We start from the raw sequence: 21,967 nt of genomic DNA, 5'->3' as shown, positions 1-21,967 counted from the left end.
TTCTGGAATATTCTCCATAACTCACCTTGGTATCGCTGAAACGGACACGTGAGCTTCACTGATTCATTGATGTCACAACGAACGAGTGAACTCAGGCGCAGGACTCTGTTGATGTTGAGAATAAACAGTTTATTTACACGATCACCGAGTGCTATATACAAAGTGCGTGGGGAATAGGGCTCCAGGGAATCCAGGGAAGGAGGGGGAAAGCCACACACTTCTTTGGCCACACACACCACTCACCAAAACAATCAAGATTGCAACTCCAGGGGTGGAAACGGGGATGGGTCCAAGAAGATCTATGTACAGGGGAAGACAATTAGAAGCCAGGGAAACACGAGAAACGACGATACACAGGAAAGAGTCGGGGCTACATTGGTGAGTGTCGTACAACGATCCAGTGATGAGAAACGCTGAGCTGTCGCCTAAATAGTGGCTGAAGTTCAGGACAATGAGCTGCAGGTGCGTGATTACTTGCAAGGGCATGGGCCAGAGGTGGGAACCCCAGCAGAGGCGAGCGAGAGAGAAAGGCCAGAGAGAGAAAGCAACAACAGCAACACCGAGATCGCTGGGGAGACACAGGGAACCATGACAATCGAGGCATATCGGAGTCTTTTCGGAAAGTTTTACAGCCTCCTTCGGAGAAATAGATGTGGCATAAACAGCTAACTGACAGCAAACACTCGCTACAATTGTACTGTTGGCCGAGTTGTTTGTCCTACAGTGGCCACCATAGACAGGATTATGCACTTAAATTGGGAGGAGTAAGAAAAAAGCATTCAGTTAACCGTAATCTGCCATGTACTGACATCTAGTGGTTAGATTTTACACGTTGTACCGTTAAGAAATCACAGAAGTCCCATAACCAGTTTTTTTATAGCTACTTAAATAACTTTTTTCTTTTTAATGTGATTCTTCGTGAGATGAAACATTTATTATTCACTCCTGAACAAAAGTATTTACTGGCCAAAAGCTGAAGTCATAAGGCAGGTTGTAATTTTTCTTCTATAAAAGCAGGTCTGAGGGTAGAAACTCATTGAACCCGTTAATCCTCACTTAGCAGAGCTCTACATTTCTTCCTTTTTTTTCCTGGCCCATAACCTCAGGCTGCATTTACAGTGGTTTTTCTGGACTGTTTACCTTTGGCTAGGTTCATTTGTACAGGTGAAAGCACTGGAAAGGTGAAAGCAACAACCAGCAAACACAGTGACACACCCATCCATCTGTCTGTCAATAACAGCTGTACTGAACCTTCTGTCTTTCTGTGTCATATTCCTTCCATGTTTACCTATCATGATTAGCTATCTGCTAACATCTCTCTTCCTGTCTTATCGCCTGCAATTGACACTTATCTTTACGATTATTGAGCTTATTGAAGCTATTTTTATACATGGGCAAGGGCCCAGAGGCAGTTACATTTTTAGTTCAGTTGGAAGTTGGCTTATGGAAGTTTTGAGGGATTCAAAATTCCCCTTTGGTTCGGGTTACGAGTTTTGCATAAACAAAGCGAGTTGCTGTTTATCAGTGGAAAACACTGCATCTAATTAATCAAACTATCTTTCAACTGTCATATCGCTGACTTTCCCCTCATCTGCCTGTCTGCCATCTGCTCTGCAGCTACTTCAATAATAGCTTGCAGCTGCATAGGAAGGTGGGGATGGGGTGGGGGAGAGAGTGGGTGGAAGGAAAACCCAGAGGGGTAAAAGGAGGGCACGCAGGCGAGCTGGGAAGGAGGGAGGAAGGAGGGGGCGGTGAAAGCAGAGCTATGATGCAGACAGCAAATCACATGAGCAGGGATCTGTTTACAAACTGAGACCTTTAGACAGAGAACGTGGGGAAGAGAGACGAGGAAGGAGAGTGAATGTGAGAAGAAAAGAGAAAAAAAAGAAACCACAGGCGGAGAGAGGAGACCCTAGGTTTGAGTTACCATTGGCTGCATTGTCTTCCTGCATTGACATACCTCCCCGTGTTCTGTGTTCACAGCAGGAAGCCGGGGGAAGAGATGAGTTGCTGCTTTCCACGGGAACACTGAGAGGCTGCCTGCCTGCTTGGCTGGCTGTGCTGCCGGGAGAACCCGTCCACGTCCCTCCCTTTGTCTCTCCATAATTGGCAACGGCAGGTTTTCACAGCCAGAGAGGACGAAAGCGGCGTGGAGATCTAAAAGGAGCGGACAGAGGAGTGAGAAGAAAGGGAAAAGAGAACAGAAGAAGAGGAAGGGAAGGACAGCCTTGTCACAGTGTTTTGAAGGGGGAAACAAAGCCAGAGGCTCATAACAAAAGTGCTGTATGGGATTTGGAATACATTTCCTTGTCTTGTCAGTGACATTGGTGTCTTCTCATCAGCACAACTCGGATTCTTTGTCATTTGTGGGGAATGCACAAAGGAGCACTTTAGTTTCTACCTCTGATACATTCGCAGCCGTCTGGGAGTCAAAATCTCACATAAGTGGATGTTTTTTATGACATTCATGGGGTAAAATCATCCCAGCAGACTGAAACATTGTGTTCAAGGTCCTAGGTGTCTCTGATCAGGTGTACTGACTCTAGACCACAAGGATTTAACACAGGTATAAGAGGAACCTGGAGGCGGACATCATTTTCAGTGCTGGAAACAATCCCAGAAAAGTTGTGCAAATCATAGTTTGTGATACTGGAACGGCTTACTGGGTTTGCTATATGAACATTTGATGCATCCTGTCCACTGGTGTAACGGTAAGTGACCTGGAGCCAGTTTGCCCTCCTAAAAGAGTTATATTAAGCTGTTCCACCACGATTTCCTTATACATAGTCAACTGATTTTGATTGGATAATGCTACTGGTGTTTTCTAGCAACTGATTTATACATTATTAAGCTGTTTGTAGGTAAGACATGTTTATATATAATTGTTACTATGAGGTGAGGAAGGACTTTCCAGTCACTAGATTAGTGAAGAGCTGACCCAACCCTATCCTGATGTCATGAAGTTATGACAACAGTAACAACTAGGCCACAACATGTTTTACTATTTTTATAATTTTAAAAAAATGACTGCAAAAAAGTTTTTCCTACTTAATCATCTTAAAGATTTTTATGCTACACATTTCTACAAATTTTCCATCCAAAACACATCAAAATAAAACTAGTCATGTTTAACAATGATATAAGCCTATCCCCAACTAATGCATGTGCACAGTAGCCTAGCCTTTAGTGCTCCACTATCAATGATTTACTAGCATCGTGCTAAGATTACCTCCTTCGTCCAGACGTCCTCCTTAACCCTCCTCCTAAAACCCCCTGAGACTGTCACCTGCTGCAGTGACCCTTGTCCATTAGAGAGTGACTTCTGAACCAGACTTCCTCCACTGTAGCTTAACTTCTTGCACTTTAGTCTTGTGAAAACATTAATTACTGTGGTTTAAACCTGACGTTTGTTGCATGGAATGAAAAGTGCCTTGCTCAAACGCCTCAGGCTAAGAACTTGTTTCTCCCCAAGCTAAACTAAGGGGTGTTGGGCCAAAAAGCAAGTAGAACACATTCCTTTGTGATGCAAGGAGAGATATAAAAGTTCATATTAAAGTCGGTCTATTTTAGGGTGTGGAAAGCTGCTTGTTTTCTCTGTCTTCATCATGAGGATAGCAAACATCACCAGAAACAAAAACCTGACCCCAAAATCCCACAATACTTTCCCACAACTTTCCCCTGAATTCAAACACTCTATCTAAGAATGCTAACAGGGTAAGCAGTTTGCAATTTGAGACAAGAGGCTACACAGATGTCGTGTGCAGCTCGTGTGCCAGGCTTTACAGACTGCACAGACACAAGAGTGCACCCCCTAAAACCCAACCCTACATCCACTGTGGAGTAGTGATGGGTCGGTCGCGAACGAAATGGCTCTTAGAGCCGGGTGTTTGACATGAACGACGCGAGCCGGCTCCTTATCGCTAGCCGTGGGTTTTTTGTTGTTTTGTTTTTTCTCTCTCACCCTCTCTCGCACTTTTTTCCCGCTTCACTCAACATGCGAGCCTTGTGCTTTATGCTGGGCAGAGGGGGGGAGGGGCGGTAGTTATGCTCAGTAGCACAGGAACAGAGCGGGAGGGAAAGACAGAAAGAGCCAGGGACAAAGGATTCAGAAAGTTTATTCATGCAGGTCCATATGACAGAGAATATACATGTTCTTTTTATTTTCATATTATAATTTATATTTAATTGTGTTGTGGTTTGCAGTGTTTTGTGTTATTTCACTTTAAATTTGTAAAAGGAAAAAGCTGAAAATTTAAATAGTTAAAAGTTGAAATGTGAATAGCTTATTTTTGTATTATATGATTTATTTATTACATTTTATGTGGAGTGAATAAATAAACGTATATTTACAGTGGCCCCTAGAGACAAAGCGCATACAAACTTCAAATCACGTACGAACTCTGAAACACGTACAAACTCCAAAGCATGTAAAAACTCAGAAGCACATAAAAACTCAAAACACGTACAAAAGACAACAGAAGTGCTCCAGGATGTTAGGGGCAGTGTTGAGCTTTTGTTACCTAGTGGCTACACAAGCCAGCAAGTACCAACCACCGGATTTGGTGTGTGGTAATAACAGGTAAATTAACATTTTTTTTTAAATTATTTGACTATATATGAATGCTTGTGTATAAATACATAAACAACACACATATGCTTTCATGCTTTCAATTGTGTAATTTAAGTGATCTAGGTAGCTCTGTTTTGGAAGTTCAGTTCATGCTAGAAATGTGTTTTGGAGTTTGTACGTGTTTTGTCTCTAGGGGCCACCGCATATATTTATATATAAACATATATAAATAAAACCACTTTTTTTGTACATTAGTAATTCCTTTTGTGCATAATTTTATATTATTGTTAATAATAAATTAATTAAAGCAACAAAACAACCTGAAGAGCCGGCTCTTTTTAGTGAGCCCAACCGAAACCTCTGGTGGAGCTGGGTGGTCTAATACTCACATAAAAATGTGTTTATACACACAGGTGTTAAACTTATGTTGTTGACCTTCATTCCCTTGATCTAAAATAGCAACGTGACACACATGGGAAGTCCAGACTAGTATATTTTTTGAAACAAGTTTAACAGCCTGGTTTTAAAGGCTAAAATGTTTGCTAATGCAGGCAACATTAACAACTGATAACAACTCTAGGCTACTTGTTGTCCAACAACTGCCGAGGAAAGTTCTGGTTGTAGCTGCTAAATGTTACACGTTGATCAGTCCTTAGCTCTTAGCTACTACTCTGGTCAAGCTAATGGCTACATAGCCTTTAGCTAAGGCTACATAGCCTTTAGCTAAGTAGCTAATGGCAACGTTTTGATATGAAGATAATAGCTAGTGTTGTGTCTTCACTGCTTATGAAGAAATCGCCTCGGAGTCTTCATACTGATTCTTTTATTCCGTATATATAGAACAAGCTAGCACATGAACACACAGCCGGCGTACCTATCTACATCCGGTGATTTCAAAATAAAAGTTCGAACATTACAGCTAGGTAAATGGGCATTAGCTTCCTAGCAAAGGGATAAATTTATCTGCCACTTGATGCCGGGCAAGTAGGGTACATCTGGTTCATCAGAGTTTTCTAGTGACAAGTCTGAAGAGAACAAAAAGAACCTGTTAAACAGTATAGTTATGAAGCATTGCAAAAAATTGTTTAAAAAAATTAAAAAACAATTGTGTATATTAGCTTTTCCTTTCCTTTTGTGCACATATATATATGTCTCTATAACATATTGGGCTATTAGGGTCATTTCAGAACTACAGACAAAGGACATAAATTGTTCAGAATAAAATTAAATAGAAGCTTTCCCACATCTTTATGAATTTTGCAAACTATTTAGGTCATAAATATTCTGTGCAGAAAAAGCAAGCATGCTTTCTTTCTTTCCTAATGATTTCTGTTGGCATTTTAATTCCACAGCTGAATTAGCTGACTAATAGCTTTGTTTATTGTGTTGCCATACAATCAGGCATGAGAAACCATGAATTCGTATTTGCATTATCACCAACACTATATTCATGAGTGGCTTGTTCTTTGTGTCAAGATATATGAACAGTGAGCCTTACATACAGGCCACTACCAACGTATTATGGAAATATTATACACTGATATTATAAAATGATCCAGTTTAATAATTAACTGTATTTTAATTTGAAACTATTCATAAATGATTGCTGCTATAGGTATTTATTATATAGCTCAAAATACCTTTTCATAAATCTGAACAACTAAAATGTTTATTATGTCATTAAAGCAAATTTCCTTAGTATAAAAAATCAGCTGTGTTAAGCTATTGTGGTGGGACTGGTTTACACTAACGTGCAAGTAGTTATGGAAGTAGTTTTCTTGTGAGCCAAACTGTGTTGCTCTAGCTGTTTTAATACAGGTTGAGGTAGTTTATACACTGGGTGCAGTCTTTTTCCTCTGTGTGTATCCTATTCTCTTAGGGTGTCTATGTAACCTCGGACTGCAGAACTCTGATCCTTACTGCAAGATGACATCAGAAACATTGCACGAACTGCCGCTCAACGTCTACATAATCATCCTGGGCATTGGCCTCTTCATCCTCATGCTCAGCCTCATCTTCTGCTGCTACCTGTTCAGGTACAGGACAAAAGGCAGTGCAGCTTTAGAGCTCCTGCATCAGATAGCTCTACAAAACTCTTATATTTGTGTGTTTCTATGAACTAGTCACCATTTAGTCATGTGCATTAATTCATTCTAAGTCTGTCAGACTCTCAGCGGAATTGGTCTCTAATTCCAAATAGTAAATGGGTCTTTCTCTTTTAATAAACATCATAAAATCTGTTGTTAAGTAGACAGAATTGTACACCTAACTTACAAATACAAATAACAAAAGAATCAAAAATAGTTCCAAGACATATTTAATCCTCCATTCACTTATACAGGATTTTTTTTTTTACCTATATTGGAGTGTGTTACAAAACAAAACATCTTATTTCTCAGTTTCTTGCAACTGTGTTTCATCCACAGCCAGACTCATTTCTTCGTATCATCTTTTATCATTTGGCATTCATATGGGAGTTGAAATGAGTCACATGAAACTATCAGTCCAGCTGAAACAAGCTAAATTATATTATGGGGTGGGTTCACATGAGCAGATCTTAATGGCTGACTCTGAACATTAGGAGATAGTATTTTCCGCTGTCATTGCATTATGTGGAAATACATGGAACATTGTTGTTTGACAAAATGAAGTGCTGACAGAACAGGTTTAGGACAGGGTGCTGCTTTCAAGCACTAGCATTCCTGGAAAAAGTCAGTGTAAATGGATTGATGAAGTCATGTTTCATCAGTCATATTGTGGTTTCACTAGCAAAGGTGTAGCGAAGATACCCTGGAGACAAAGGTGCTTTTACTTATCCTTCAAATTTAGTAAGGGATTGGTGAACTAGCTATTTGCTTGTTCCCCAAACCCAAAATAATGCTAATCTATTTATGCTTTACACAGCTTGTGATCAGTGCAGTAAAACTGAATTTCAGCCAGATTTTTTTCCTACAAGCGCACATTCCTGACAGAGTTACAGTTCTGCTCAGTACAAGAGTGGATGGACAGGCTGATACATGAATTTCACGTTGTGTGAATTCCAGGCCTGCTCAAAGTACTATCCCAGCTGATTCCTACAGCATGACAAGACTTGTAATGGTGAAGACAGATGTGGAAGCATCAGACATAGTTTAGAGCTTTCATGTATCTAAATAATAATATGTTTCTTATTTGTGCTTCACAGACTGAGGCGACGAGGTGCTAGAGGGAAGTACGGCTACAACGAGGTAATATATTGATATTGTGACCAATATGACAAGTGCCAAATTGTAATCCAGTTACACTTGCGCTTTTTCTAGAGAACTGCCATTTATATGTATATATTTTACACAAATCCCTTCTTCTCAACAGGTTGTTTTAAAAGGAGCGGAGAAGAAACTGAGCCTACTTGGTGTAAGTTAAAGGGGCAAACTGGGCTGAGATGAACAGGAACCAGAGCCAGTGTTAACTATTTAAAAGATATTTGTTATACATCCTTTTTGTTAAGTGATTTAAACTGTGAAAAGCAAAACCAAATAAAGGGATTAAATGGAAGCCTAATTTACTGCTGAGCTGTAGTAAATCTATAATTCAACCAAAGAAATAGGGAACCATTGTTTGGTGTGACTGCAGCGTAAATATAGGATAGGATCAGATAAGTGTAAACTTCATCCTACTCCTTTGACTCTTATGACAAAATGCCATCATATTTTTAAAGGTCAAATAAGAGGAGACCATGTAAAAGCATTATACATTATGTAAAACCTGCCAGTTACTTTTAGAACTACTTTTTTAACCATTAGCTGCTGGTTTTGAGGTTTAGCTAGCTACAGCAATTACAGTCATGTGAAAGTTTTCACTCAGAGTAATCTAGGCAGTCCTGTGAAAAACTAAGTACACCTGTACTGCTTCATTGAAATTATGACAGTAAATAACAGCCACATTTTAAATAGACTCTAAAGTCTAGCATTTACCCAGTATATATGAAGGGAAGGTTTTTTATGATAGTCAGATAGTCACCTGTCCGATGCCATACTCTTCAGCGAATATTACAAGTCATCAGATGTAACTAGCAGATTTTGTTGAATATGATGCAAACTTCTACAACAAAAATGAAGTGGCAGTATGTTCTTAGAAAGAATTTTTGTCTTCTTTGCTAGAGTTATTTTTCGTTTTCCCACAGGAGGGAACTATGGTGTGAACTAACACAATGATTTTTGGGGTCATAATTGGATAAAAATGGCAAAAATTGTCAGATATGGCTGAAAAAAGTATGCCAATCTATGGATTTGGCATCTAGATTTAGATTAATCAAAAGTGAAACATACAAACTGCTGAAATAGCAGTGAAATAAAACAGGTGCATAGTTGGCCCATACATAGTAATTTACAATCTGGTAACATGCACAATTGATTGGAGTTTTATTTTCAAGTTTGACGTGACAAATTTCAGTCTACTTTTCAGCATTGTCATCCCGCTTTCTCCTACACAAAAACAGTTTTTGCCTCACATTTGGCTTTTAGTGATCTGGTCAGTCTACAGGGCCTGGGCACCTTGCAGTCACTGAGTCAGCCATTAACTCCTTTGTATACCAAAGTATTCTGAGTCAAATATGCCATCTGTCTGACAGATAAAGCTTGACCCAAACTGGATCATAAAACAGGTCAGTGATCCCAGGTACAGATGCAAATCTACAACCCGCATGGGTAAAAAAAGAAAAGAATCAAAGTTACCCAGTCAAAGTCCAGACCTCAACCCAGCTGACACGCTGTGACAGGACCTTTGTGCATAAACAAATGCCCACAAAACTCAGTGAACTGAAGCCACATTGTGTAGGAGCCACTGATAAAGTCCTGCAGACTTTACTTTAAGTTATGGCTGTTACAGGTGCTCCACGGGCATGGCTTCATGACTGTAGCTACCACTTTGTGCTAGATGTTATGTATTTATAATTCATTATTTTAGCAGTTTGATACATCATAATAAGCGTAACTAGATTTTGGAAAAGTAAAGCAATCGAATAACTGATTAAATGCCAAAATTGGTATTGTGGTTATTCACCCAAGAGAAACAGGCGAGGTACTCACTGCTAGCAATAAATGTGTGCTTCAGGAGCTTCAGGAAGATCTCTGAAAAATTATAGTAACTGCTATATCTTAATGTAACTTTTAAGCTACCAATGAGCGAATGAAAAGATGGTCTCTATTGTGAAATCACACCCAGATGTTACACAATAAGTGTAAAAAAAAAGGTAGTCGTTTTGAATTTTGAATTAAACCGTCATTTGGCCTTTTCAGCAAACATGTGCGGTGTGCTTGGAAGAGTTTCGCAGCAGGGACGAGCTTGGAGTGTGCCCGTGTTCCCATGCTTTTCACAAAAAGTAAGTTGTTTAGTACATCATTCCATGGTAATTATCAAACCTTCATGAGAGCAAACAACTGACTCCATGTTACGAAAACTCCAAACTCAAAACATGTTTCATTTGTTTTAGTGGTTTCACAAACTTGTAATCATGCACCTAAGCTGACTGCCTGACCGTGGCTCCATTCGTCTTTTTTAAAGCTTAAAAGTTTTAGTGAAATGTGCAAGGATCTCGACCAGCTGGAGAAACGACATGTGCAAATTTCTTGCTGGTCTCTGCCTTCAATTAGCAGCTGACGCAATCACCGAGGCCGTAGAATTTGGAAAAAGATGCCCAGCAACGCTCGCAGGAAATGACTACCAGATTTCTAAGAACTCTTGACCGTGCATGTTTGAACAGGAGGACCTTTGTAACTGAGCCTTGAATTTACCCTGCAGCTTAGGTGTGACAATAACAGCAGCAGTTTTAGACCAGCTTCTGGAATGTACATGCTGTTTACAAAGTGTGTGAGCTGTCACTGTTCCTGTATTTCTCTTTTGTTGTGTTTTTAACCACTAAACCATCACTGGGTCGCCAGGGATCTTTTTTGGGGCAGGGTAGGTTCAGTTCATATTGACCCTTTTATATAGACTTTTCACCTACTTGGTGTATTCAGGTTTAAATCTTAAAATAGGAAAGCTGAAAGGCCAAAATCCATGTAAAGGAGCTGAGTTAAAAGGTAACATGATCTTGCTTCTGGGACTGTGCTTGTTTAACATGTTGCTAAAATGGAACCTTAAGTATTTCTCTGGTGATCTGATGGATGCTACGTGGTTAAAACTGAACCTTTTCACATAACTTTGCAACTTTGTGTCTTTGCCTCATGTCTATCCACATTTATGCAGGTGTCTGCTAAAATGGTTAGAGATTCGCAGCGTGTGCCCCATGTGCAACAAGCCCATTTGTCGCCTCCAGCCTGACCACCAGCAACCAGTGCCTCAGAGTCTCCTGGAGGTCTGAGAGTGGAGCGTACGTCCAGCAGCACTCCACGGCTCTTCAGTCAATTGACCTGTCACTGTACAGAATCCTGTTCCACAATCTGACACACAGTACTTTTAGTAATGTGAGTATTTATGAGGCAGAGCTCTTCTGAAAGTGAAAATAAATATAGATATGAGAGTAAATAAGGAAAGCCAAAGAACATTCCCGGCAAACTGAATAAGGTGAGAGATTGGAATGGTAACCACATTTAATCTGTATGTACACGGCATTCATGATAGAGTTGCAGTAGGTTGAAATCAACCAAAGGCAGAAAAAAGGAGAAAGTTCAAAAATAACCAGCCATCTCATATGGCTTTCCCATCATTGAATTCACAGAACTCAAACCTCTCTCTCCCACCTGAAGGTCCTGCATGTTCCTGCTTGGAATTCATTTCTTTAGATAAAAGGTGTACACTTGCAATTTAGAGTCTATTAATTTAGTTTGGTGTTATTCTCCCTTTGTGCAGCCATGCACAGCTCCAAGTGCTCTGGGTATGTTTGGATCACCCACTCATGACTAGCTTTGCAGACACAAAACAGACTTTTTTTAAAGTCAAACTAACACAACCATGATAGCGATGATCATCACTATCGACCATAGCTGGGAATGGCCCAGAGACCAGAAAGCAGTTTCTAGTGGAGGACTTGTTTAAGGCCAAAAAGGCATATGAGGTCAGAAGGTAGCACTAAGTTTTTCAGTTTTGGCTCTCTTCAAGTTTGTCCTCTTTTCCCAGCTGGCATCAAGTGAGGTTTGACTGTTTTGAACAGAGGTGGAAGAGATTCAGTGAGCATGGGCACACCAAGAGTTAGCAATCCAAGTGGAGCAGACGTGGAGGGAGAGGTGCAGCACTTCACAGTGGGATAATCTGGAGTCAGATTTAAATAAAGCTACTTTTTAATGGTGTGGTCACAGAATTATTATTTCACCTCTTGGCGATCAGCTATTCCAGTCTGTGCGGATTGCCTCGCCGATCATGAGCTAGCTTTTTAAAGCCTGAAAACAAAACCCAGAGAAAGTGCAGCAGTCCACTTTCCTCTGCAACTGCTGGATTACAGCGTGCTGGGAGGTTATCGATTTTCTTTTTTTTCATTGTTGCCAAAACGATTTTGTCCACTGTAGCTTTAACACAGTCAAGCCAGATGTGTAAACTAATGGACAAGTGCCTTCAAGATGCATACAATGCAAAGCCCACTAAAAACAGATGAAGTATTTAAGAGACTTTGTAATATAAAAGAGAAAAAGAAACTGGATTTGAAGTGAAAAATGTAGCATCCATGTAGTTTTGTCAAAAAAACAAACAAACAACAAAAACAACAATAACTCAGACCACAAATCATGCTTCCCTTCATCAACCTGTGATGACAAAGTTGTTACGATTCGTGTTTGAAATTCAGTTTGCTGGTTATGGTGGAAGAGTCGGTGCTACATGTGAACAGTGAAAGTGAAACTTGTCAGACATAAGTCTAAACTTCAGACTTCAAAAGGCTCCAGTTTAATATAGACACAAGTTTTGCTTCAGGTTGTTGATCAAGTGGGGTCAGATAATATAGCTTTACTATAACTGAACTAATGAGATTATTTCTGCCTTCAGAGCAGCTCTGCCTCTGAGAAATGTTTGTATGACAAACTCCAGTCTGCTTGTTTTTTTTGTTCTTTTACTTTACCCAAAAATGACATGCAGCTCCTTGTGAACATGATTTGCTTTGATCGTTTGCTACATTTTCATAGAGCCTGAGAAAAAAAGTGCAGTCTCTTGACAATGTTATGAAGAGATCTGAACCTCCTTTGTCTCTGTGTGATGAGACGACAACGATGATGATGATGATGATGAATGCAGAGACTGTAAAGAAAGTGCAAAATGACCCACGGGGCTGATTTAACTTAAGGAAATGGGATTATTTTGAACTAACAAGAGGAAGAGGTGTATTTATTCAGGTGTATCTACTATTTCTCAGTCAGCTCTGTACTATACTGGGTTGCCAAGCTGAGTGAAGGTAGCCATGTCCCAAATGTCTCGAGTGACTCACCCACTAAAATATACCTGATTTTGATATTTGTTTCTTCTTCTTCTTCTTTAAAAAAAAAAATCATAACAAGGTTTCAGTAAAATATACTGTGAGTCTGTGATGACACAGCACTTTTGCAGGAGTGCTAACATGAACTAATTCATCTTTAAGGCAATCTTAGCTCCCCATGTGTGAAGAGCTACACTTGCTAAAGTAAGAAGGGACTGCAGTGACATGAAAGAGCCTGTCCGAGAACAAGTGAGGTACATCATAATTATAATTCTCTGTGTTCACCATGTTATACAGGTTAAGTACTGTGTAAACTGTAACTATAACAGTTTCTGACTTCTAAAATATATTCAGTACAATCAGCTTTTTGATAAGGTTGTCTGGACCCACGTCTTTTTTTTTTTGTCTAGATTTGTTACATGTACACAATTAAAACTGTTTATTTCTATGTTGTCATTTTAATATATGAAAGAAAAGCCTGTTGGTACTCTCGCTATATTTTAGCAACTCTGATCTTTTACAATGTGCCCTCATACAGAATAATCACAGTGTTATAACCAATGAGGTGCCACCTTATCGGTGCTATATAAATGTACCCACCAATAATTCTGTGTAAGTTTAAATGCAGTTTGTTGTTATCTTTTTAGCAGTGTCTTTGGTGTTGACAACCTCAGCCTGTTGGTTCGTCTCTCCATCAAACACTTTGAGCTTTGAAGAAACCAGACAATTATTGTACCGCTATGGGATGCTGTAAAAACCATAACTGGTCCCCAGTGGGGATCCAGATTACTTTAAAATTAAAGTATTCACATATCTGTTGACGTTTATCCAGCACCTTCATTCAGTCAAAAATTTAATCTGTGTTACATTTTATGGTTTGTGCCTAAATGTCTGTGTAGGTTCTCAGTCATAAAGTTCATGGTAGACTTAAATGCTTGAAATGAAAGCAGCTGGACCTCTTTTTGGTTTCACCTTTCATCCAAGAGGCTTCTTTGGTTTAATCCAGCAAACTGAAGAAGCCTTAATGGTTTGCAGCCACATATCAAAAGAATTACAGGCTATTTTCATCAGCGTACCTGCTAATCCACTGACATGCTAAACTAAAATAGCAAACATTACTTTTGAAACATTAGTAATGTTAGCATTATTACTGTTAGTTTGCTAGCATACTGACCTCAGCATTCAGCTTCAAAGTTCTGGTGTGCCTGTAATAACAATCTGATTATTTCATATCACCATTTCTGCCTGTATTTATTACAGGAAGTCACGATATACTGAACTCTCAGACAGTCGATTCTGTTCATCTGTAATGTTTTCAGAGGGAGAAACATTTCCTCTCTCATCCAAGTGACTTCTTCTGACTGCAAGCTTCATCAACCTGTCTCAACCCCAACCTAACAGAAACTAGCACCACTGACTAGCATTGGGCCATGAGGTCAGTTTAATGATCAATAATATGAAAACTGTCACGACCATTGATCAAACGTCATGAGTGCCTTACAGAGAGAGTTGGAAAATGGCTGCATATGTACACTTGGGCGCCCTCCTCAGTTCAGAAGTGTGTGTTTCCTTTTTTCATGTAAATGGTCTCACTGACGTCCCGCTCAAACCAGCGTTCCTCCCTGTCTAGGATGTGTACAAGTGAACAAGTGCCCACTGGCCTGTAGGTGTAACAGACTGTGGAGTCCTGACCCAACGAGGTAGTTCTTCTGTGTTGTGCCATCCACTTAGCCGGAGGTTGTTTGGTTTCCAGGAGTTAGAAATCACAGGTCCTCCTGGCTCTTCACCGCATACATTATAATCTGCTTGTGCCGGGGGATCGATCCTTGGGGTGGACCAGTTTATAATGTTTACATCTAAGTCTTCTTAACTCATAAACAGAATTTCTGGTCTACTACAGGGTCTTTACAGGGACAAATAAGCGACCGTACAGGTACAAAGATGCACGTCTTACTGCATAAATATGCACAACACAAAAGCAGAGACAAAAGAAAGCTGTTGCACAGAGTCAGCAAATGTCTGGAAATTCCCTGCTCAGGTATGACATCAGGGTATTTGTGCAAGAACACATCAATTGTGTCACGAAAAGGTTTTCAAAGATGCTAACTATTGATTGTTGACACTGATTAACCGGATTACCTGCAGACACTTGAAAAGGCAGAAATTTCATTTGAGTCCCCAAAACACCACACTACAAATGTTCTAACATCTATATTCCCACATGCCCTGAAAGTAGTCCACAGTTCCTCATAAAGTAAATATTTAACTTCAAGAAGTCTCAGATATCAGCATGCATTCAGTGTTCTGCAGACAAATTACCTCATTACAGCAAGTGGAGAGAATGATTAGAAGATAGAGAGGATAATCGCAAAGGGAGGGGATAAGCTGGTTCACAGGTTCTCTCAGTACATGATTTGTTGCCTTAATTATAAATAGATATCAAAGAGCATATGTCAAGTCAAGTCAAGTCAAGTTTATTTATAGAGCACATTTAAAAACAACCAAGGCTGACCAAAGTGCTGTACAGTAAATACAGATAAAAATACAATAGAACACAATTTCGTAATAACACCTCGCTGATAAAAATAAAATAAAAATATATAAAACAAATAAATTAAACCTTTCTAAAAGCCAATGAAAAGAGGTGAGTTTTAAGAGCGGTTTTAAAAGTTTCTAGGCTTTTGGAGAGTCTGACGTGAGGAGGTAAACTGTTCCACAGTCTGGGTGCAGCCACAGCAAACGCCCTCTCTCCCTTTGTCTTTAATTTATACCTGGGAACATCTAAAAGCATCAGGTCGGCTGACCTCAAAGATCTCCTGGGGCGATAAGTTCTAAGGAGTTCTGACAGGTAAGAAGGTGCAGTGCCATTTAAAACCTTAAAAGCCAGCAAAAAGATTTTAAAATCAATCCTAAAGGCAACTGGGAGCCAGTGGAGAGAGCAGAGAACCGGAGTGATGTGGTCTCTTTTTTTTGAACCGGTCAACAGGCTCGCGGCAGCGTTCTGCACCAGTTGAAGGCGATGTAGACAGGAACGATCTAGGCCAGCATAGAGGGAATTGCAGTAGTCTAGCCGTGAAGTAATAAAAGCATGGACCACTCTATTTATGGTTCTATTTATGTTTTCGTCTTTGTCTGGAATGGTTGTTTTTGTTTCCTTGGCATCCATGCGTGTATAAGCAATCAAATCTCTGGGCTTAGTGACTCACCTAATGTCTCTTTCCTCTTTCTGGGTGCACAACTCTAAGTGGCTGTAGTCTCTCAGTCAGCAAATGGGCTGATTGTTATCCTCCTGCAAGATGATGCCACATCTGGCATAACCTGACTCGAAGAAAACAAAACAAATAAACCAGGAGGATGAAGAAAAACTTTATCGTATTTGAGAGTGTAATAAAGGATAATACATCCATCTACTCATGATACATATTGTACTTTATGGTTCACATAAAATGAACATGTGTCACATGATCTCAGATATACAATACACAAGCTAGTCACTGTTATTCCTGCCTCTTCATTCCCAGGAACTGACTGTTGTATTCCATCATCAGCACAGGGATGTACCAGAAGTCACTTCCCTAAACAAAAAAACACAGAGGCAACCCGATGTCACACAACTCAACAACAACTCACTGTTGTTGCTATTTTGACTTTGTGGATTATAAAGAAGATGTGATTGAAGTTCAGCTTTAGTTTAATGTTTTTAACAAAAATAAAATGGCAAAATTATTTTTTTACTCGGATGAAAATCCCTTGCAGCTGAAGACTGCAATACCTTAAGCTGCAGCTTGTTTGTGAGTCTTTTCGTTAACTGAAAAGTATACTAAAAAAAACAAGTTGGGTTTTTTCCATTTTTAATAAAACAAAGAGTGGAAATACCTCCAACACACAAACATTTGACAACCCAGCATGCAATTAATTTGCACAAATGTAATGTCTTTGATATGCTGCTCAGAGATGGTCGTGACTCTCAAATCGGAGCCAGTGATAACTCTTCCTCTATGCTGTTGCATGCTGGGGCGGCAGGTGGGGTGTTGCAGATGCCAACGGTCACAGGAGCACGCTCAGTGAGAGACTGAGATTACACAAATGCACCACAGAACGACACAGGAAGTCATCCATGCCTGTACAACTCCTCCATCTAATGCACAGTACACAGAGCAGTAGTTACTTTTGCACATGCTCTTCAGTGAAATTAAGAAATAATAAAGTTTGACAGGTTAGAGTAAAATGTCAGTCATATGTAGCTCATCTCTGTAATATTCTGGATATTTATAATTGAGCTATTTATATATATCACAGCTATTTCTTATATATTGTAAACTTTATAATATATTTTATTATTTAATTTAGTTCAGTCGGTTACTGTTCTAATTGTCTTGGATTAATAAAGATTCCGATTCTCTCCCCTGTGGAACAGAAACTAAATTAGAGTTCCTAGGCTCATTTAAACTTAGGTGGCATTGTTGCAAGGTAGCCAGAATTCTGTCACTAGTGGGGCATTGTTTTGTAAGCTTTCTGTTTACTCAGATCAGTGACTGCCAACTTCCCCCTCATGCCACATCAATCATTAACCCCAGTTTTACAGCAGGACCCAAGTTTTCCCAGCACAGCACTGCCTCCGCTGGTTTGTGTTGTTCCCGCGGTGCATCCTGGTACCAGGCAGTCGCCACCTACACACTCATGCACCGAGGCATGTATGTGATGTAAAAGAGGACGTAATTCATCCGACCAGGACACCTTCTTCTATTGCTCTGTGGTCCAGTTCTGATGGTCAAGTGCCCATTGTTGGTGCTCATAGTGGTGGATAGGGGTCAGCATGGGCAGCCTGACTGGTCTGCAGCTATGCAGCCCAGTACACAGCAAACTGTGACGTTCTGTGTATTCTGAAACCTTGCTTTTTACTGACTCTAGCACAGCAACTTTGAGGAAAAAATGGCCACTTGCTCTCTAATATATCCCACTCAGGTTCCATGATCACTGTGCATGTTGGTTGTGTTATTGTTTCCCATCTTTTAAGCTCCTGTTTTCTCTGGTTTTAATCATGTAACACATGTAATGCAGAAATAATGGGTCCAGCTCTACAGCAGCATTTACATTTATTATTATACTGAAGTTGTGTTATTGTTGCTTTTGTGTTGATCTGTATATGTAACAGCATGCAGAGGTCACAGGTCACCGAGAGCAGAGCACGGTGCCGGCTGCTGATATCTTCACTGTGGGGCACCTCCGTCTTCCACGAGGTGAAAAGATAAAGCGGAGGTGGTGAAGGGCACTGTTTAACAAATCTCTGAGCCTCAAGGCACTGGAGAAGTCCGGCAAGACCACACAGGCTTTTCTCTTAAATATCTGCACGGTCATAATACAGAGCATACATGTTAAAACAATAGAAACAGTATTTAAAACTTTCAGTGCTGTGTACATATGTATTTCTCTGAATCAGTGCTTTTAAATGCTGGAGAGTAAGCACCTTTACATCAATGGTGGTCGGAGGGAGGAGGCTGAGCAGCAGGTCTCTTTCATACCAAGATCATGGGAGGTTATCAATTTCAATAGACACAGTCTGACGAGAGAAAAACAAAAGATTTCATAAAATTATCAAAACATCCATCATCAGCCATAAAAAAAACAAACCTTAAGATTTTTTTTCTTTTTTGTGGGAGTCCAAATGTTTCATTACCTGTCTGTAAGCTGGAAACAGTGGTTCCCACAGAATGGGACGTCTGTGCAGTGGGCGGTAACTACAGCTGCCTGGTGGTGCTCGATGGGGACGTTCGGATCTTTTATCCTTGGGGCCCTCTCTGACCTCCCTGATGCCTACTTGAGCTACGAAGAAGACTTTGGTGCTGCTCTTCATTTCCCTCAAAGCCACGGCAGCTTCATCGGCACTACGGTAATGCACCATCCCGTATCTGTGATTGTTTTTCACAATCGTCTGAAGTACGAGAGGAAAATCGTGAAGCAAATGAAAGTGAATTTTGCATTTCTAAAGCACGTTTGTAAGACAGTTACCTGAACAGAGATGACACATCCAAAAACATGCTGAGCAGATCCTTGGCAGTAACAGCTTGGTCAGAATTCAGATAGACTTTCATTTTCTGTCAGAGTAAAGCACAGAGTCAGACAGCAAAGCACAGAGCTGACGTCCTGTTATGATCCTCAGAAAGCAGAAGGGAAACGTACGTCGGTCCACTCAACATTTCTCCAGTCTGAAGGAACCGTCTGTTTGGAAACCTCACTGGGTGCATAGCAGTTTTCATATCTGATGGCGTCCATTGCAATTATGCATCAAAACTTAACTGTAATTTCAGAATACAGCTTTTGAGTGCAGATTTGGTCACATGTCAACTGAAGAAAAACAAAAACAAATTTGTAAAATAAGCAGAGTTGTAACCAAGTGTAGGCCTGTGACAGAAATCCTAAAAGTAAGACACCGTTACAGCTTTGAAAATAAATTTGATTCAAACCAGTTTGTTTCCTAGCAACATGATGCAAATCTGCACCTTACAGCAGAACTAACTTAATTTTGGCATTCAGACCCCATTCATATTCTAAATAATATTTCATGTTGTGAAATAGAAAACATGGACTCACACGTCCAGGGCGAGTGATGAGTTTTGTTCAACTATTTAACAGCAATTCTGGACTCAAGTGACGCGTGAATGTAAAAATGCCTTACTGTTACTTAAAGTCATGACATGAAAAGAAAAGTGGTTTTCACATATTTGACTGTAGACATACAAAGTACAGCTGGGAATGCCTTTTGTTTGTTGTTGTTGTTTGCAGAAAGGTGGCTGTCAGAACAGTATGATTTGTGTCCTTGGAAAACTGAATTCTGCAACTTCTTTTTCCAACGTTTTAATTTGCAGCTATGCACCGAGGCTGCTGGCACTTTAAATTCTCTTTTTGCTGGTTTTTATTGTTGTTTTCATATCTAAATACCAGGAGAAAGATCGTATCTGTGTTCTCATTAGGATTGGGATTTTTGTAGGCTTAGCCTATGGCCTATAAGTTTACTTTGTTAAATGCTAGTTATGACACAGTGTGTTTCACTTCTCTTATGGAGAAGTGTGAAAGTAATGTCATGAGTACTGTAATGAATTACTTTCTCCTTGAGTTGGTACTTAACATACTGCGTTACTTTTTAGTAACAACAACAACACTGATAAGAGCAGAAACAGCTCCAATGTGCACAGACAACATCCACAGCAAGCAATTAATTTGCATAAATGCCTGATATACTGCTTAGTGACGACGGTGACTCTGAGAGTGGAGCCAATGAGAACCCGGGGAACTGATAAGGAATCAGGATCAGTTCCCATCTCTGCTGAAATACACTTCCTACAGGTAAACGACGACATAACTGAAAACAATTCCTGTTTTGAGAGATCATTGAGCTCAGCCGTTAAAAAATAGAAAAATATGTTTTTACTGTTGGTATTTCACAAAATGACAGAAAAAACCTTTCTTGTGAATTAGCTGACGAGCTCTGTTTGTTGTTTTGTTTTTTTAAAAATTACAGGATAAAGTCCAAGTAAGCTGAGAGTACTTTCTGTAAGTCTACAGATTTATTTCTGATCGTGTGATGTTTACTTTCCTGTTCAGTGGTTCCTTCCGGTTCATGTTCCTCAGAGAGGTGCTACATTAACACAAGGCCCCCTAACACTGATGTAAGGTCTGTTCTAAATGCTGCTTTGGTTTATCTATAACAGCATGTCTTAACTGTGATGGTCATATCAGTGCAACGTGTAACTCCATTAGGACTGCTTATCTCTATGTTACCATGGAAACAAAGGTGACTTAACGCAGGAGGCTGTGTGTAGCAGATGAGAGAGCGGAAAACTGTGGTGATATGAAGCAGATCACAGAGATGAGGGGCAAGGTTATGAATACACTTAAACGTGAGAACTAATATTTTAAAGTTTATCCTGGCTTCTATGGGCAACCAGTGAAGCTGTTGAAGAAGTGGGGTGATATAGTCTCTAAATCAGGGGTGTCCTGCAGGTTTTAGATCTCACCCTGGGTCAACACACCTGAATCACATGATTAGTTCATTACCAGGCCTCTGGAGAACATCAAGACATGTTGAGGAGGTAATTTAGCCATTTAAATCAGCGGTGTTGGATCAAGGAAACATCTAAAACCTCCAGGACACCGGCCCTTGAGGCCTGGAGTTCGACACCTGTGCTCTAAAGGGAGTACGAGTTATGACCAGAGCTGCAGAATTCTGAAGAAGTTGAAGTTTATGGAGGGACTTCCTGGGGAGACCAAATAGGAGGGAGTTGCAATAATTGATTTGGGAAGTAATAAGACTATGGACAAGGATGGCAACATCCCAGGGAGTAAGGAAGGGATGAAGTCGGTTAATGTTACGTAAGTGAAAGTATGCAGACTGGGTTATGTAATTAATGTGAGGCTGAAATGAGAGAGTACTGTCAAGTATGACACCCAAACTCTTTACCTGCGGGGATGGAAGGATGGGGAAATTTTCAATATTAATGGGGAAACTGTGAGATTTGGTTAAGGTAGAGGCTGTGCCAACGACACACGCCAACTGTTAAGTTTGAGAAAATTGGAGGAGAACCAAGATCTGATCTCCATAAGACACTTCAAGAGGGAGGTAGGTGGAAGGGATGAATTAAGTTTGGAGGAAATATAGAGCTGGGTGTCGTCAGCATAACAATGAAAATTTATATTATATTTTTGGAATATTTGGCCAAGAGGGAGCATGTAGATAATGAATAAAAGAGGCCCTAATACTGAACCCTGGGGCACACCAGCAGAAACAGGATAGAGACTTGAAGAGTAGGAATTAAATTGGATAAACTGAGTGTGGTCTGAGAGATATGAGGTGAACCAGGCAAGGGAGGTGTGACTAATGCCAATGGATGCTAATCTGTTCAGGAGGATATTATTAGAAACTGTGTCAAATGCCGCACTAAGATTAAGAAGGATGAGAATGGTTAAAAGACCAGAATCAGCTGCCATCAGAAGGTCATTCGTAATCTTTAACAAAGCAGTTT

At 40.1% G+C, this 21,967-nt stretch overlaps 1 protein-coding gene and 1 long non-coding RNA gene across 2 annotated transcripts; one reads left to right on the top strand and one right to left on the bottom strand.

The window, feature by feature from the left end:
* Positions 1–1,732: 1,732 nt before the first annotated feature.
* On the top strand, positions 1,733–13,001 carry LOC308388381 (RING finger protein 122-like). The gene is made up of 6 exons (XM_080869064.1): positions 1,733–2,711; positions 6,450–6,606; positions 7,755–7,797; positions 7,922–7,963; positions 9,847–9,929; positions 10,796–13,001. The coding sequence occupies exons 1-6, from the start codon at positions 2,687–2,689 to the stop codon at positions 10,908–10,910; spliced, it is 465 nt and encodes a 154-aa protein (XP_080725190.1). The 5' UTR covers positions 1,733–2,686; the 3' UTR covers positions 10,911–13,001.
* Positions 13,002–17,996: 4,995 nt separating this feature from the next.
* Positions 17,997–19,628, bottom strand: LOC308388305. Its single transcript, XR_013970078.1, has 3 exons — positions 18,625–19,628; positions 18,415–18,507; positions 17,997–18,293 (listed from the first exon to the last, which is right to left on the bottom strand). It is a non-coding gene; the product is annotated as an uncharacterized lncRNA (long non-coding RNA).
* Between the last annotated feature and the right edge of the window lie 2,339 nt (positions 19,629–21,967).

This window comes from Rhamphochromis sp. 'chilingali', assembly GCF_963969265.1.
Source record: "Rhamphochromis sp. 'chilingali' genome assembly, chromosome: 20".
In the NCBI taxonomy this organism is placed as follows: domain Eukaryota; kingdom Metazoa; phylum Chordata; class Actinopteri; order Cichliformes; family Cichlidae; genus Rhamphochromis; species Rhamphochromis sp. 'chilingali'.
This window is presented reverse-complemented; position numbering and strand designations above follow the sequence as displayed.

Excerpts from the sequence above, each read along its gene's own strand:
- LOC308388381 (XM_080869064.1), top strand. The coding sequence starts at position 2,687 with ATGCATCCTGTCCACTGGTGTAACG. Across the intron at positions 2,712-6,449 it reads TCCTGTCCACTGGTGTAACG|GGTGTCTATGTAACCTCGGA; the intron begins GTAAGTGACCTG and ends CTATTCTCTTAG. Across the intron at positions 6,607-7,754 it reads TTCTGCTGCTACCTGTTCAG|ACTGAGGCGACGAGGTGCTA; the intron begins GTACAGGACAAA and ends TGTGCTTCACAG.